We start from the raw sequence: 13,734 nt of genomic DNA, 5'->3' as shown, positions 1-13,734 counted from the left end.
AACGGTAACATGACTAAATCGTGTCGTCCAATGTTGTTCTAGTTAAACACTTGATAAAACTAATAGTTCATGGTATCAACAAAGACAAAATAATTGGTGCAATCACACAGAACATGATATCATTTCTCTTCTGTCACTAGTACTCACTGTCATGAACAATAGAGTTTCAAAACAAAACAAATCATTATGAAATATGTAGTTTACTTGTTTAAAATGGAAAAGAAGAGAAAATAACTTACAAGAATAAATTGGCTTACAAAATCATCACTAAACTAAACAGTCAGCAAATCTCATTATTTAACTGACACAAACCCAAACAGAATATATCCCAGGACAAACTTGACTAAAGCAAAAAAATTGATGATTCAGTCAAGCACCCGTTGCGAGAGTTATCGAGGGCAAAGCAAACAAGGCAATAATTTGTTACAGTCATGAAGATCCTAAAGTAACCAGTATTTTACATTCATTAGCAGCCATTCTTTTAATTGAAACTCAAATTAACCATCCTCGTATTTTTAACTGTTCCAATGCATCCTATTTCTATCCACCTAAACAAATAGACATTATGAATAGAAAGGCTATATAATATTAGCAAAATGATAAAATAGGGTGATCCCTTATGATGTCAAGGTCTCAACTATGAAGAATTCAAGAACAAACCAAAAATCACAGATATACACGAGAAATAGATTTTGCTGACAATATTATCACCATGGATGCAATATATAATATCGATGCATTATCAAAAATAACATTTGAATCGTGAAAAGACTACAGATGTCACAAAACAAAGACAACACAAGCTGACAGCTATAATATAGAGAAACCAAATGCGGCAGCAAAACAACCAGCAAGCAAATTATGGCTCAAAAAGATCACCTCATTCAACCTCCTCAATCTTTACATCTAGAGTACAATACAACAATGATTCAGACCACAAGAATAGCAAACTCAGTTGCATTACAATCAAACAATAGTACAACCAACAGCACAAGATAATTATACTGATAAACAAAGTTAAAACAGACAACTAATCTACATGAAAAATATACATAAACTTAAAAACAGTAACTAAGGGGCAAAAACCCATAGCTATAAAGAATCTATAATTCAAACAGGAACTATGCTTACAGCTAGAGTATAAAGCTATAACAGATAAAATAATATCGAAACACTATTACCCATATACTATACAGAGATACAGCAAGGGTTATCTTATCTTATAATCATCACTTTGAAACTAGAAGCATTTCCGGTTTCTTGGCTTTGGTAGGTGTGTTGACATTTGAAGCAGCTGCAGAAGAAGCTGATTTTGCAGCATCCCTCGTCCTGTTATCGAGCTGAATGAGACTTCTTGTAGCAAGTATTGCTTGCGGCACTAAATCATGAGAAGCTCTTGCATACAAACACCTAACAGCAAAAGAAGCAGCATCCTTAACCTCTTGAGAATTCAATGGACCCATCAAACAATGTCCTAGAATTCTCAATGCAGGTTGAAGAATCTCCCAAGGTAAAGGGATTCTATCCCCTTTAGAATTTCCCTTTGGAGATTCACAATCCGGGTCATGATGAATCTCCAAGCTGTTCAGCGCTTCGGCAACCTCCTCAATCTCAGCATCACTCTCACCGTTCTCATGGCTTAAAGCTAGAGTGTTGTTGAGGTTATCGATTTGATCGAATTCTCTCCGGCAGGGGCAGTCCTGACCGGCCCAACCCGCGGCGAATAGACAGAATTCAAGCTTTGACCAGGAAGGCATATGGGAGATCTGGGAGAAGTAAGAATGAAGAGCGACACCGACGATGCAGGCGCGTTTGGTCGATTTAACGGCGAGATGAGGTTCGAGAGGAGGGGAGATAACACCGACGGAGGGAGTAGGGTTTGGGGAATGGGGTTTACGGAGGGGAGCATGGTAGATGGAGGGAATCGATAGATCGGGGATGGTAACAAGGAGAGGTTTACCGGCTCTCGATTTGGTTTCGGCGGCGTAGAGAGCGAGGAGGACAGCTTCGAATCCGGCGAGGGAAGGGGGATCGGAGGAATGGACACGGGAGAGGTAAAGTCCGGAGAGGAGAGGGATAAAAGAGAGAACAACGAGACGGAGGTGAGGGTCAGAGGAGAGAAAAGTGTCGTAAAGCCAGTGACAGAGGGGATCGGAATGGGAACCGGAGAGGGAAGAAGAGAGGGCGGAGTAAGCGGTGGGGGAGGAGAGAAGGGAGAGAGCGGGGCGTTCGGAATCGGCGAGGGGGGAGAGAGTGTGGTTATGTTGAGGGAGGATGGAAGCGAGGGAGTGGATTCGGGAACGGGCTTTGGAGACGGATTCCCACCAAGAGTGCATAGGGTCGTTGGAGTTTCTGTTAGGGTTGTTGTTGTTGTTGTTGATGGTGGTGGTGGTTACGGAGGAGGAAGAAGAGATAGAATTGGAATTTGAGGAGCATTGTGGAGATGAATTGTTGTTGTTGCGGTGGTGTTGGTGAAACTCCATAATCGATCCCCGATGCTCCTCCGATGGATGTTAGTCTTAAAACTGAAAACTGTGACTCAATAATGTAACTGCGGCCAACATTGCCGTTTTTATTAACTAGTACTGGTATAACTTTACTGCTAGAATGCTGGTCTTCCTAATTTTTATTTATTTTTACATGATCCATTGAGCTTCTGCTAACTTTCATGCACCTTCTCGTCTCTTACCAATTAAGTTGGGTTTAATGGTATCACATGTTATAGGTCGGATGGGATCGGATTTGATCTAATCAGTTATTTAACCCGGTTAAATTTTAATGGGTTGAATTTATTGTTCAATTCGTAATTTTATTGTCAAAATTGATTTGAACCGATTTGTTTATTTATAAATTTGGTTCGCGAATTGTATTTTAAATTTTAAAAAAAAATAATGACTTTTTTTTAATTTAAAAAAACTTAACACAACTCAATACAAGTACACTTATTTCTAACACTCAATTTGGATGAAACATAACCTATAATATCCACCCGCATCCATGAACATCCCTAATACAATGTACAATGTATCGAATCAATATTCAAACCATTATTGAAATAAGGGTAATACATTCTATATACATTCTGTAATACATCCTGAAAACAATAATGATTGAATATTTGATTATTATGGTCCACCATGGAGAATAAACGATATTCATGGCTCTTGCCCCACATCAGGTTAAAGTGATCAATATAAATAGGATCAATCTTCAAAGGAAAAACACATACTCTATTGAACATATAAATTTTACATTGTGGGTTTTCTATTCACCTTCAGATGGGTTATTCAAATTAGTGTTCTTTGGGTGAATATTTGGCACCCACCATGGGTTTTTGGTAAAATTTGTTTGGGCCACACAAAATTACAAACCAATAGGCTCGTCATTCTTACAAGACTAAGGCGAGCAATAGCAATCAAGAATTGCATGCTGCCACTAAGGAACTACTCGTCGCAATGGAAAACCTGCGCCAAGATAACGAATTGTTGCAAGGTAGTGTTCACATTTGGTAGTAAAATCAACATCACCCCTCGCCAAAGGATGATGACTTGGAAGACCCAATCGATCTGCAACCGTGGACTAGGGAAACTCTGGATGATCAAGTTTCGGATAATTTCAAGCCACCCTCGTTGGACACATTCGAAGAAAAGAGCGATTCGTTGGAGCACATCATAATGGTCACCTCTCAGATGACCATCATCGGAGCTAGCGACTCGCAGGAGCACATCATAACGGTAAACACTTAGATGCCCATCATCGAAGCCAGCGACTCACTAAAGTACAAACTGATGGCTAGAACATTGAAAGATGTCGCATTACGTTGGTACATGAGCCTCCTTAGATTCTACATAACAAGCTACCAGGATCTGGCGAGAAAAATGATACATCCATTTTTTCAGGGAAACACAAAATGGTGTCAACCACTAGCCTCTTCAATGTCTGCCAGATTAGGATGAATCTCTGTAAGAATACCCTGTTCATTTTAACGAATAATATATTAAAGTATCTCATCCTAATCACAAGATGTATGTGGGAGCCTTTCATAACGGTCTCAATGTGGGACACTTTAACGAGTCCTTAGTGAGAAACCAGAGACGACAGTGGAAGCGATAATGGGGCGAACATAATGTTATATTAAAGGGGAAGGAAGTAATGCGGGGAATAGGTCAAGAAATGCAAAAGATAATGGAGTATCAAAATAAAAACTCGACAGACAAAGGAAGCACAATGATCAAGCACCCCCGTCCCCCATCAGGAGAAAGCGTCATACAAGACAAACCGAAGGCCATATGAATATGTCACCCCATTAAACACAAGGTGGAAAAGATTTCTGCAGGAGGTTTTCCTTACAAAAATCCTTCCTGAACCTAACCCGCGCAAAGGAAACACGATGGGAATTGACTATACATTTTTTTTGTAAATACCATATAGTGCGAGGTCATCACACATATGATTGTCACCATTTGAAACATGAGATCAAAAAGTCGATACAGAGAAGTCTTCTGTAGAAATATGTATAGGGTGTCGGTTATGGCGATGAAAGAAGAAGATCTCAACCATCAAAGCCCCAAGGAAGAATCTCTCTGACAAATGGGGTCTATAGCGTAGAAGAAGAGCAGGGACAAAGTACCACTCGTACACTGAATACGATAGTTGGAAAATTCACAGATGAAAGTGAATCCAACTCTTCACAGAAAAAAGTTTGCTTGACAGGTGATGTATGTTGCAAATGCCCCTCTCACCGATTCTAGGGCCACAATATTTAATGTCAATTTCTCCCACAAAAACATTGAAGGTGTAATCCTGCATAAGACGATCTAATGGTGATCAACCTCCAGATCCGCAATTGGAATATGAAGAGAGTTCTGATTGATCTCGACAGTTTGACGTATATCCTCTACTATGAGGCTTTTCAAGGGTTGTTGAAGTTTGACTCCAAAGCCCTTCAGCCATTCAAAGGATCGCTAGTGGGATTTTGAGACGAAAAGGTACGGGTCCTAGGATATGTTACCATCAAAGACCACATTCGGAACAAATGGAAGCGTGAGTATGATAAAAGTAAGATACAAGGTGATAAAAGTGTGAAATTTTGTTTTAAATATTATTTAGTTTGTATTTAGTTTGTTTTTTATCTTTTAGTTTGTTATTTATTACTTCTTTCGTCTCACAATAGGTGTCCTCTTTCCTATTTTTATTTGTCTCAAATTATTTGTGCGTTTAGAATACCAATGTGTTATTTATTAATATTTTTTCCACTACCTTACCCTTATTAATTGTATTTTAATTCATGTAACTATTAAATTATCTATTATTAGTAAGGTTATTTTAGTAAATGAACATTCGTTTTATCATTGAAATCAACACAATTAAACATTATCTTAAAAAATGTGAAAATCTCAAAGAGGACGCCTATTGCAAGACGGATGAAGTATTAATTTTAAATATGTAGTCTCTTTAAGACATTAGTAGATATCAAACAAATCAATAAAAAAAACATATTTTTTATTTTATAACTAATTTTATCTTCTTTTTCTCTACCGTAGAATTTTACAGTTTTCATATTTTAACAATTTAGAACATATTAAAGTGGTCTTCTCATTTTCTATTTCTTGTACGCTAAATAGATCTTTTTAATGAAGATTCCAATTTTTTATACAAAGGAATATGCATACTATGGGATTCTTTGCACTGAGAAATACTTCAAAAAATTTAGCGTAGTAAAGGCAGATAAGATTTCTAAAACTACAAAGAAAAATAATCTATCTATATTATAGGATTCAAATATCAATCATATTTATCAATGTATATTAGTAAAAATACCAATATATTTGTAAATTTTATATTCAACACATATTGATGACCATACTAACTAAAACGCATTAAATCACTGACATTGTATAAATTTATTGGACTTTCAGCATTAAACTTTTTTCTATTGGATTCCTTTTCGGCATAATTCAAATTATCAAATAGAACCATTATATCCAAAAAAAATCTTAATCATCTACTTCTTATGTGTTATGTTTTATCCATTCTACAAATGTTAGCCGTAGAAGACATTATGGTTTCAAGTGGATTCATAAAAAAACACATATTAGTTGTAAGGCATACAAATTATTTTTATGGAGACTTTAAAGAGAAAAAGGTATCTAAAACATCATATATTGTCAATTAAAATATAAATCGGTCATACACACTTGTTATAAGACGATTAATTTCAGGAAAATTCACCCACCTTACCGTTGGTTCAGGGCACCAACTTTACTAGGAATTAGAGCATTGCAAATATTTTTATATCATTCTTTAGTCTCATAGATTCCTATATAATATTTATTATGATAAATTAACTATTTAATAAGGTTATGATAGACAAGAGTTCAATTATCCTCACCCTTGCTAATTAAAGTTGAAATGACACAAAATCCACAACTACCATCACCTCTAGGATCTACAATTTTGTGAATAGGTTTTTGTATAAAAACATGTATCTCTTAAGTGTATTTTATTTTTGATAAAGGTGGAGAATTTGATATTTTGATAATGTATTATACCTTGGTAGTAGTTTTTGTCATCATCAAACTGACGCTTTTTCAAGTGGTGTTTACTTCATCCATACATATAGGTGTTTTTAGACAAATCTTTTTGGCAATGATATAAGTCCATTAGGGATGGGAAAAGGGCATGTCCACCTTATTTAGGTCTTCCCTGTAAAATTCCACAAAAAAATATAGTGGAGTCGGTGTGGGCCTAAAACCATGGGTCATCCCATAAAGGCTAAAAGTTATAAAATTTCGTATTAATGTTTGCACCAGAAAAACCATAATAAAACGGGGACGGGGAGGGGGCGGAAATATTATAGAGTGCGAGCTTAAAACCTTGGTTTGTTCCATAAAAATACGGGGAAAATGGACATACCAAGTGGATTTGGCCAATTTTTTCACCTATAACAACCATACATAGAGCTATCTAAATCGATATTCTAAGGTCACACAATTTCATGATACATTTAATACAATCACACACAATATATATTACCAATCAGATGAGAATACAAATCCTTATTATTGAAACTATTCTATAGTATGGTCATACATTTTTATAAACGAGGTTTATATCTCACTGTGTTGAACGACAATCATATTATTAATTGCTTCCCAGTACTTGCAAAAATAACTCTTACTATCTAACACATGTTTTTTCAATCTAGCATGAGTAGATTAAACTCTATTTGTGGTGGTGTTTCCATGGTATCTAACTTGATCACTCCAAACATTGACTATTTTTTCCTTCACGTGGTCTAAAATTGTAACTCAATATATTTTAAAAACTTTGAAAATATCACGCGCACACTTTTGAACTGTGAGACATAATCAATATAAAACTCATGTGTAAAATAATGTATTACATCATCCCAAGATGCCATTATGGTTCCACTATTTGTTTATATTTGACAATTTCCCAATCTTTAGCTTTGAGAGTTTAGTTTTTAAGTAGCAACTTACATCTAGATCTCCTATTTTTAGATACGTGAAAGGGATATAGTAAAATAGATGATGTAGAAAAAAATTGTGCAACAAAAATCATAAGAGAAATATCACAACCACTGACAATAAAATGTGGCATATTATATGAGTCCTTAAACAAATTGCAACATATTTCTAGAGTCCAAATAACAACAATATCCTTTTCACATTTCATGAAAGTAAAGGCAATTTAAAATGTCATCTATGTTGAAGTAACGCTAACATATCCAAACAAAGATAATTTATATGTTGAACCCATTATCGATAAGTCTTATATGTTGAACCCATTATCGATAGAACGAGAAATGTGTTCAATAATTTGATTGGTTTTGTATACGTCCAAATTATATCTTAAACAAATTTTCTATCACCAACCATTTTATATCTAGAAAAATAATGATGTCCATCCAATACTTTCAACCAGAATTATTAATCCCAGATAGCGGAGCAGAGCAACCAACCTCAAAAATGGGATTGCGGGAAAACTTTTTGGACTATTTATATGAATAATCTACCTATATATTTAATGTAGATTAAATAACTGTTTGGACTAATTCTATGAAGAAAAAAACAACCTGAAAACGAATAGAAAAACAATGAATATAAAAGAGCAAGAGAGAGAGAGAACACAATAGAAAAGCAGGAAAAAAAAGTAAAGAATAAGAAGAAAAATAGAGAGAAGCTTGAAGCAATTGAGGCGGTAGAGGAGTTATGCAAAGAGAAGCCGCAAGCAAAAAATGTGAGAAATAGTGAACAAAAGAAACACGATGGACAAAAGTGAAAACGCAAATGAAAGAGGAGAAAACACGAACATATATAATGAATTTTAAAAAAATTTAAGGCTAAAAAGATCTTTTTCACACTCTAAAAAAGCCCTAAAAGCAGAACACCCCTCCCGTTTGGGAAGCGCGCCACTCCTACAATCCGTTATCCCAACCTACATGACCGCTATCCAAAACTGGGATGCGCGTCGCTCCTCAGTAGTAGAGGGTTACCGCACCGAGAGAGAATCCTGAAATAGCACTTGGAGCAACCACTATTAATAACTCGGGGTTCAACAACTGTTGTATTTCAGTTTTTGGACCCCTTATTGCCTTATTGTTTCTTTGTCAAACATTATAAACGTGTTTAGTGTATGTTACACTATCATGTCCCTTTCTTTTTGAAGTCATGAGTATGTTTTTGGATAAATTCACGTTCATTGTCATCTGAACAACAATTTTCTTCTCGTAAACATCTAAACAACTAGCAATTAAATGACTTGATAACTTGCGATCTAATTCATAATTCTATACACTATATAACATATTAAATTTTCAAACATTTGTTGTTATATACTACTCGCGCAACCTAAAAGGACATCCATATTTTTTTGATTTGGTGCCTTCATGTTTCAACTTTCTATTTGATTCTTTATCCTCGTCAACTTTTTCCCAACACATCATAAGATAAGCTTTTCTTCTATCAAAACCAGAATTATACATCTAAATAGATATCATAAACCTAACTTAGCAACTTTCACACATATCAGTTGAAGTCTATGACCACGTAACTTGAACGTTAATTTATTGATAAAATATTTCTCAACATCAACTTTAGTAACATTGAATTTAAGAACATTCTCGTTCAATAACCTTTGATATATTAGCAGTCGGACCAACAGCATACAATTCTTCAAAGATTGATTTGACAATAATAGGGTGCACCGTGTCTTTAATTGTTACATGTAAAAAAACACTTAAAAAAACATTGACATATTTCGGGAATGATCATTTGAGACAAATTTCAAAAAGCTTTAGAATTATCCTTCTAAACAATATCAACATTAATTAGACTTAATATTGTTAGCGGAGGTTATCAAAATATAGTTTAAAAAACTTCTTTTACTTTTATACTTTGGTATCAGTAATTTTAAAACTCTCAAGTGTCGGTTTTTTATCTTCTTTTTTTTTGAAAAAATAAGACTTGATATTTTTATTAGAAAAAAAATGATTTTTACTTTAAAAATTACATGGCAAAGTGGCGGAGGTTATTTATTTTGGTAGTTGAACAAACAAGTAACAACGTTGGAGACTCCGTCCCAACACAACACTACTCGTTAGTTTGTACATGCATCTTTGTTACTTCCGCCTGTCTAATAAGAAATCCTAGTTTAACCCCCCTAATATCAACTCACACCCCCACAAACTCCATTCACATAAATCATTACAACACAGTTCGTACCCCAAACCCACTAAACCTCAACAATGGCATCCTCTACTTTCTCCAACACCGTCTCTCCTCATTCTTATGCCCCCAAATCTCCATCTCCCAGATTCACCACATCTAGATCTCTCCATCTACCTACCCGGTCGAGGAACACCAATGTCACAAGACGATTTGCAATCTCTTGTTCTTCAGATTCCGCAAATGCTCCCAAAGAAGACACCATCCCAATTGAATTAAGTATGTGTTTTGTTTTCGTCTTAGCATTTTACGTTCTCCCCACCTTCAATTTCTTATTTTAATGGTTTGTTGCGCAGGGTATCCTGCATTTCCAACCATATTGGATATCAATCAGATTCGTGATATTCTACCCCACAGGTAAAAGTTGTATTTTTTTTATTGGATGCATCACTTCAATGTGTTTATTTGGTTAATTCCCCTTTTGTTGTTGTTTTGGTGGGGTTTTTGTTTAGGTTTCCATTTCTTCTAGTGGATAGAGTGATTGAATACAATCCTGGAGTTTCTGCAGTGGCTATTAAGAATGTTACAATAAATGATAACTTCTTTCCTGGACATTTTCCAGAAAGACCTATCATGCCTGGTGTGCTCATGGTTGAGGTAAACACCTTTTTCATTATAAATATATGATTGTGCACGGACTATGTAGCACCGACACCTCTGAAAAATTGTGTCCGACACTTGTGATTTCGTGTTTCTGGTGTCCGTGGTTCGTATTTGTGCAAGTATACAATGTTGTGCTTTATGTGCTCTGATAAGCTATGTGGTTGATTGAATCAAATATCTATGGATGGAACTTTGAATATCTGTCTATTACAAAGTACTTTCTTTTGGTTGTATACTTAGGAGGTGATGTTGATCTAATGCTGTCATTTGATACTCTAAGAACGAAATGCTGGTGTGATTCCTTGTATTTTGGAGCTATAGCTTTTACAATTGATTTGTGTATTATGATGGTTTAACCATGGATAAGAGATAGAGTAGTTATGAATTTGTTAGCGGTTGTGGTTGAGGTTTGTAATTCAGAAAAACATAATTAGCTCTACATTTATATATAATGAACAATGTGCAACTGTGACAAACTTAATGTTCATATGATCTCAATTGATTGTGAATAGAATATGTATGTTGGTATAGTTCTTACTTGCTCCGTCAGGTTTCCTTCGTGTTTCATTTATGGCTTGTGGCGATGAATGTGAGGTGTTTTATGCAGGCACTAGCACAGGTTGGTGGCTTGGTTATGTTACAACCTGAAGTGGGAGGTTCTCGCGAGAATTTCTTCTTTGCTGGGATAGACAAAGTACGGTTTAGGAGGCCTGTGATTGCTGGAGACACCTTAGTCATGAGAATGACACTTATCAAATTGCAAAAGCGATTTGGAATAGCGAAGATGGAAGGGAAGGCATATGTTGGAGGTGAAGTTGTCTGTGAGGGTGACTTTTTGATGGCAACAGGATCTTCGAGCGAATAAGTAGAGCAACCAGTTCGCCAAAATGAGAGCTGATTTTGCTGCATTTCTTTTATGCTTCTAGCATACTTTTAGTTGTTTAACTCGGGATTTTTCATTTGGTATGTTCTTGAGTAGAGAATCCAAAAATTTGATTAAGTTAAGAAGATAACTATGTGCATGTATGGATTGAAGATTACAAATTTTAAGTTTGAATGAACTTCAGGTTTGCAAAATCTTAGATGTTGGTATGTTTGTTAATTCTCAAGTGTTTTTCTTTATCCATCTTCTGCCACTTTGACTCTTTGGTGGCATCATGAAAAACAACAGGATCATGACCTGAAAATAAAGCAAAGTGGGAAACTAAATCATCAATCTGATTAACTCTGATAATCTTATAGCCTTCATGTGTGTTGGAGTTTAGGTTCATTTGGCTCTTCATCTTCCACTTCTGCTTGTGAACTTGGTGAGGAAGCAGAAGGTGAACTTGTGAAAGAGTAGAATTTGAAGGATGATCATGTTTTTCTTCTTCAACTTCATCAATCATTATTAAAATGTATTCTTCGGTGCTATTAGTAGTTCACTTTCATTTTTTGGTTTTCATCGAAAACCACTTCTCGACGAAGAAATATACATGTCCTTCTTCGGTGCTATTTGTTCTTCCTCTTTTCATCAAGAACACAAAGGCTTTACAACCAAAAACTTTGAAATAATCAATTGTCGATTTGTTTCCTTTTCAAGGTTTTTCGGGTGTCATGTTCTTCACTGCCAATATTGGACTTCTATTAAATATGTAGATGCTCCAATTAACAACCTCAAGCCAAAAACATATTCGAATGACTTTTCTAGACAATATAGTTCAGGCCATGTTTATAATTGTACGACTCTTTCTTTCACAAACCTCATTCTGTTGTGGTGCATAAGTTGTAGTAAATTGTTTTTAGATACCATTCATCTCACAAAGTTTATAAAATTCTTATAAGTTGATTCTTACCCACGATCCGTTTGAGTATATCATTGAGTTTGCTTCACTTTTGTTGTCCCTTGATATTTGAGTATCATTGAATCCCTTGATATTTGAGTATCATTGAATCGCAAATTTGCCTTTCTGAAAAATAGTTTTCAAGACTGTGCGATCAATAGCCTAAAACAAATTATTTGTCACCATCAAATCTTTCAATTTTTTCATCATGTTGCTTCGTCTGAGTGGCTAGTGGCTATCAACATCATCTCCTTTGGATATACATTGTAATCCATCTTCAACTATTGACCAATACTTTTTTTATCTAAAAAATTTAGAGGATTTTTTAATGCACCCTTTATGTTTCTTAGCCATAATGCAAAGTTATTTAAATGCTCTCAGATTCTGAAGATACATCTTCGAACGCATCAAATTTTGAATGAACGTTGAAATATTCTGGAGATACATCTCCGTAATAATTTAAAATATACTATACATCACACTCATAAGCCATTATACACGTGAATTGAACCAGAGATGCATTTCCGTGAATATTTCAGAGATACGTCTATGTAACGTATTTGAATAGAACTTTTCATATTATGCTATGCTTACGTGTATTTAGATGCAGATTTAAACCATGCCGTATAATTGAAAATAAAAAATAGACATGCATAATTTCAGAGGGTCCAAAAATGTTTTATATATATATATATATATATATATATTATATATATATATATATATATATATATATATATATATATATATATATATATATATATATATATATATATATATATATATATATATATATATATATATGACCAATAAATGTAAAAAATGTCATACAATCGAGACCAATAAAATAACATGGTGTCAAAATAAAATACAAATCATAGTACTACCGTTAAATACTAATATACTGTCGGGTATGGCTGATTATCTCCTCTAACTCCTATGCCTTCTCTACCTCCTCGGTCATCAATCTCATTCATCCTCAGGCATTGTCTCTGATACATCAATCTCCTTCATGCCTCTGTCATAATGGCATCTAGGACATGCCTCACATCAAATCCATCAGGGAATATATCCATGTCAATATTTGCTTGCGCAATCTCCACAATGCAACGACATCTAGAAAAGACATCCCCAATATGATCTAATTGTGTCTGCTTCTCCTCTAGTATCTCCTGATAAGTTGGTCTAGGTGGGTCTCCTAGAGCAGCATGCACCATGTACGAATGTGACACCCTGAAGAACCATCTGATATATCCTTCGACATAACTCTCATCGTTCACGGATTTGATGCTTTATGCCTCCTCCGATACCAGATGACTCTCGTAATCATCAAACATGTCATTTATCCTTTGTCTACGTGTCAAATTAGGAGGAGCAGAGACAACAGGGTGTGGAAATGGTCCGAGTGTAGCCAAACTACCGTATGACGCGCTCGGGCAGATGAGGAGAAGTGAGACGTGATCCGCATGCTAACCATCCAGAGTATAACACTATCTCGTCAAATGGACGCGTCAGCCGGTGATCGACATAGATGTTGAAGTGCATGCCTTCGGCAACCA

General features: G+C 35.3%; 2 protein-coding genes across 2 annotated transcripts; one reads left to right on the top strand and one right to left on the bottom strand.

Annotated features, from left to right (window-relative positions):
* Positions 1-859: 859 nt before the first annotated feature.
* On the bottom strand, positions 860-2,691 carry LOC127105738 (uncharacterized). Its single transcript, XM_051042938.1, has one exon. The coding sequence runs from the start codon at positions 2,481-2,483 to the stop codon at positions 1,230-1,232; it is 1,254 nt and encodes a 417-aa protein (XP_050898895.1). The 5' UTR covers positions 2,484-2,691; the 3' UTR covers positions 860-1,229.
* A 6,899-nt stretch (positions 2,692-9,590) lies between these two features.
* LOC127105735 (uncharacterized) lies at positions 9,591-11,429 on the top strand. Its single transcript, XM_051042937.1, has 4 exons — positions 9,591-9,968; positions 10,046-10,106; positions 10,202-10,346; positions 10,960-11,429. The coding sequence occupies exons 1-4, from the start codon at positions 9,770-9,772 to the stop codon at positions 11,215-11,217; spliced, it is 663 nt and encodes a 220-aa protein (XP_050898894.1). The 5' UTR covers positions 9,591-9,769; the 3' UTR covers positions 11,218-11,429.
* The last annotated feature ends 2,305 nt before the right edge of the window (positions 11,430-13,734 follow it).

This window comes from Lathyrus oleraceus, chromosome 7 (genome assembly GCF_024323335.1).
Source record: "Lathyrus oleraceus cultivar Zhongwan6 chromosome 7, CAAS_Psat_ZW6_1.0, whole genome shotgun sequence".
Lineage (NCBI taxonomy): Eukaryota > Viridiplantae > Streptophyta > Magnoliopsida > Fabales > Fabaceae > Lathyrus > Lathyrus oleraceus.
The sequence above is the reverse complement of the archived record's forward strand: the minus strand, read 5'-3'. Positions and strand labels throughout refer to the sequence as shown.

Coding starts and splice junctions, on each gene's coding strand:
- LOC127105738 (XM_051042938.1), bottom strand. CDS start 2,483: ATGGAGTTTCACCAACACCACCGCAACAACAACAATTCATCTCCACAA.
- LOC127105735 (XM_051042937.1), top strand. CDS start 9,770: ATGGCATCCTCTACTTTCTCCAACACCGTCTCTCCTCATTCTTATGCC. Junction 9,969..10,045: donor CACCATCCCAATTGAATTAA/GTATGTGTTTTG, acceptor TTTGTTGCGCAG/GGTATCCTGCATTTCCAACC. Junction 10,107..10,201: donor CGTGATATTCTACCCCACAG/GTAAAAGTTGTA, acceptor GTTTTTGTTTAG/GTTTCCATTTCTTCTAGTGG.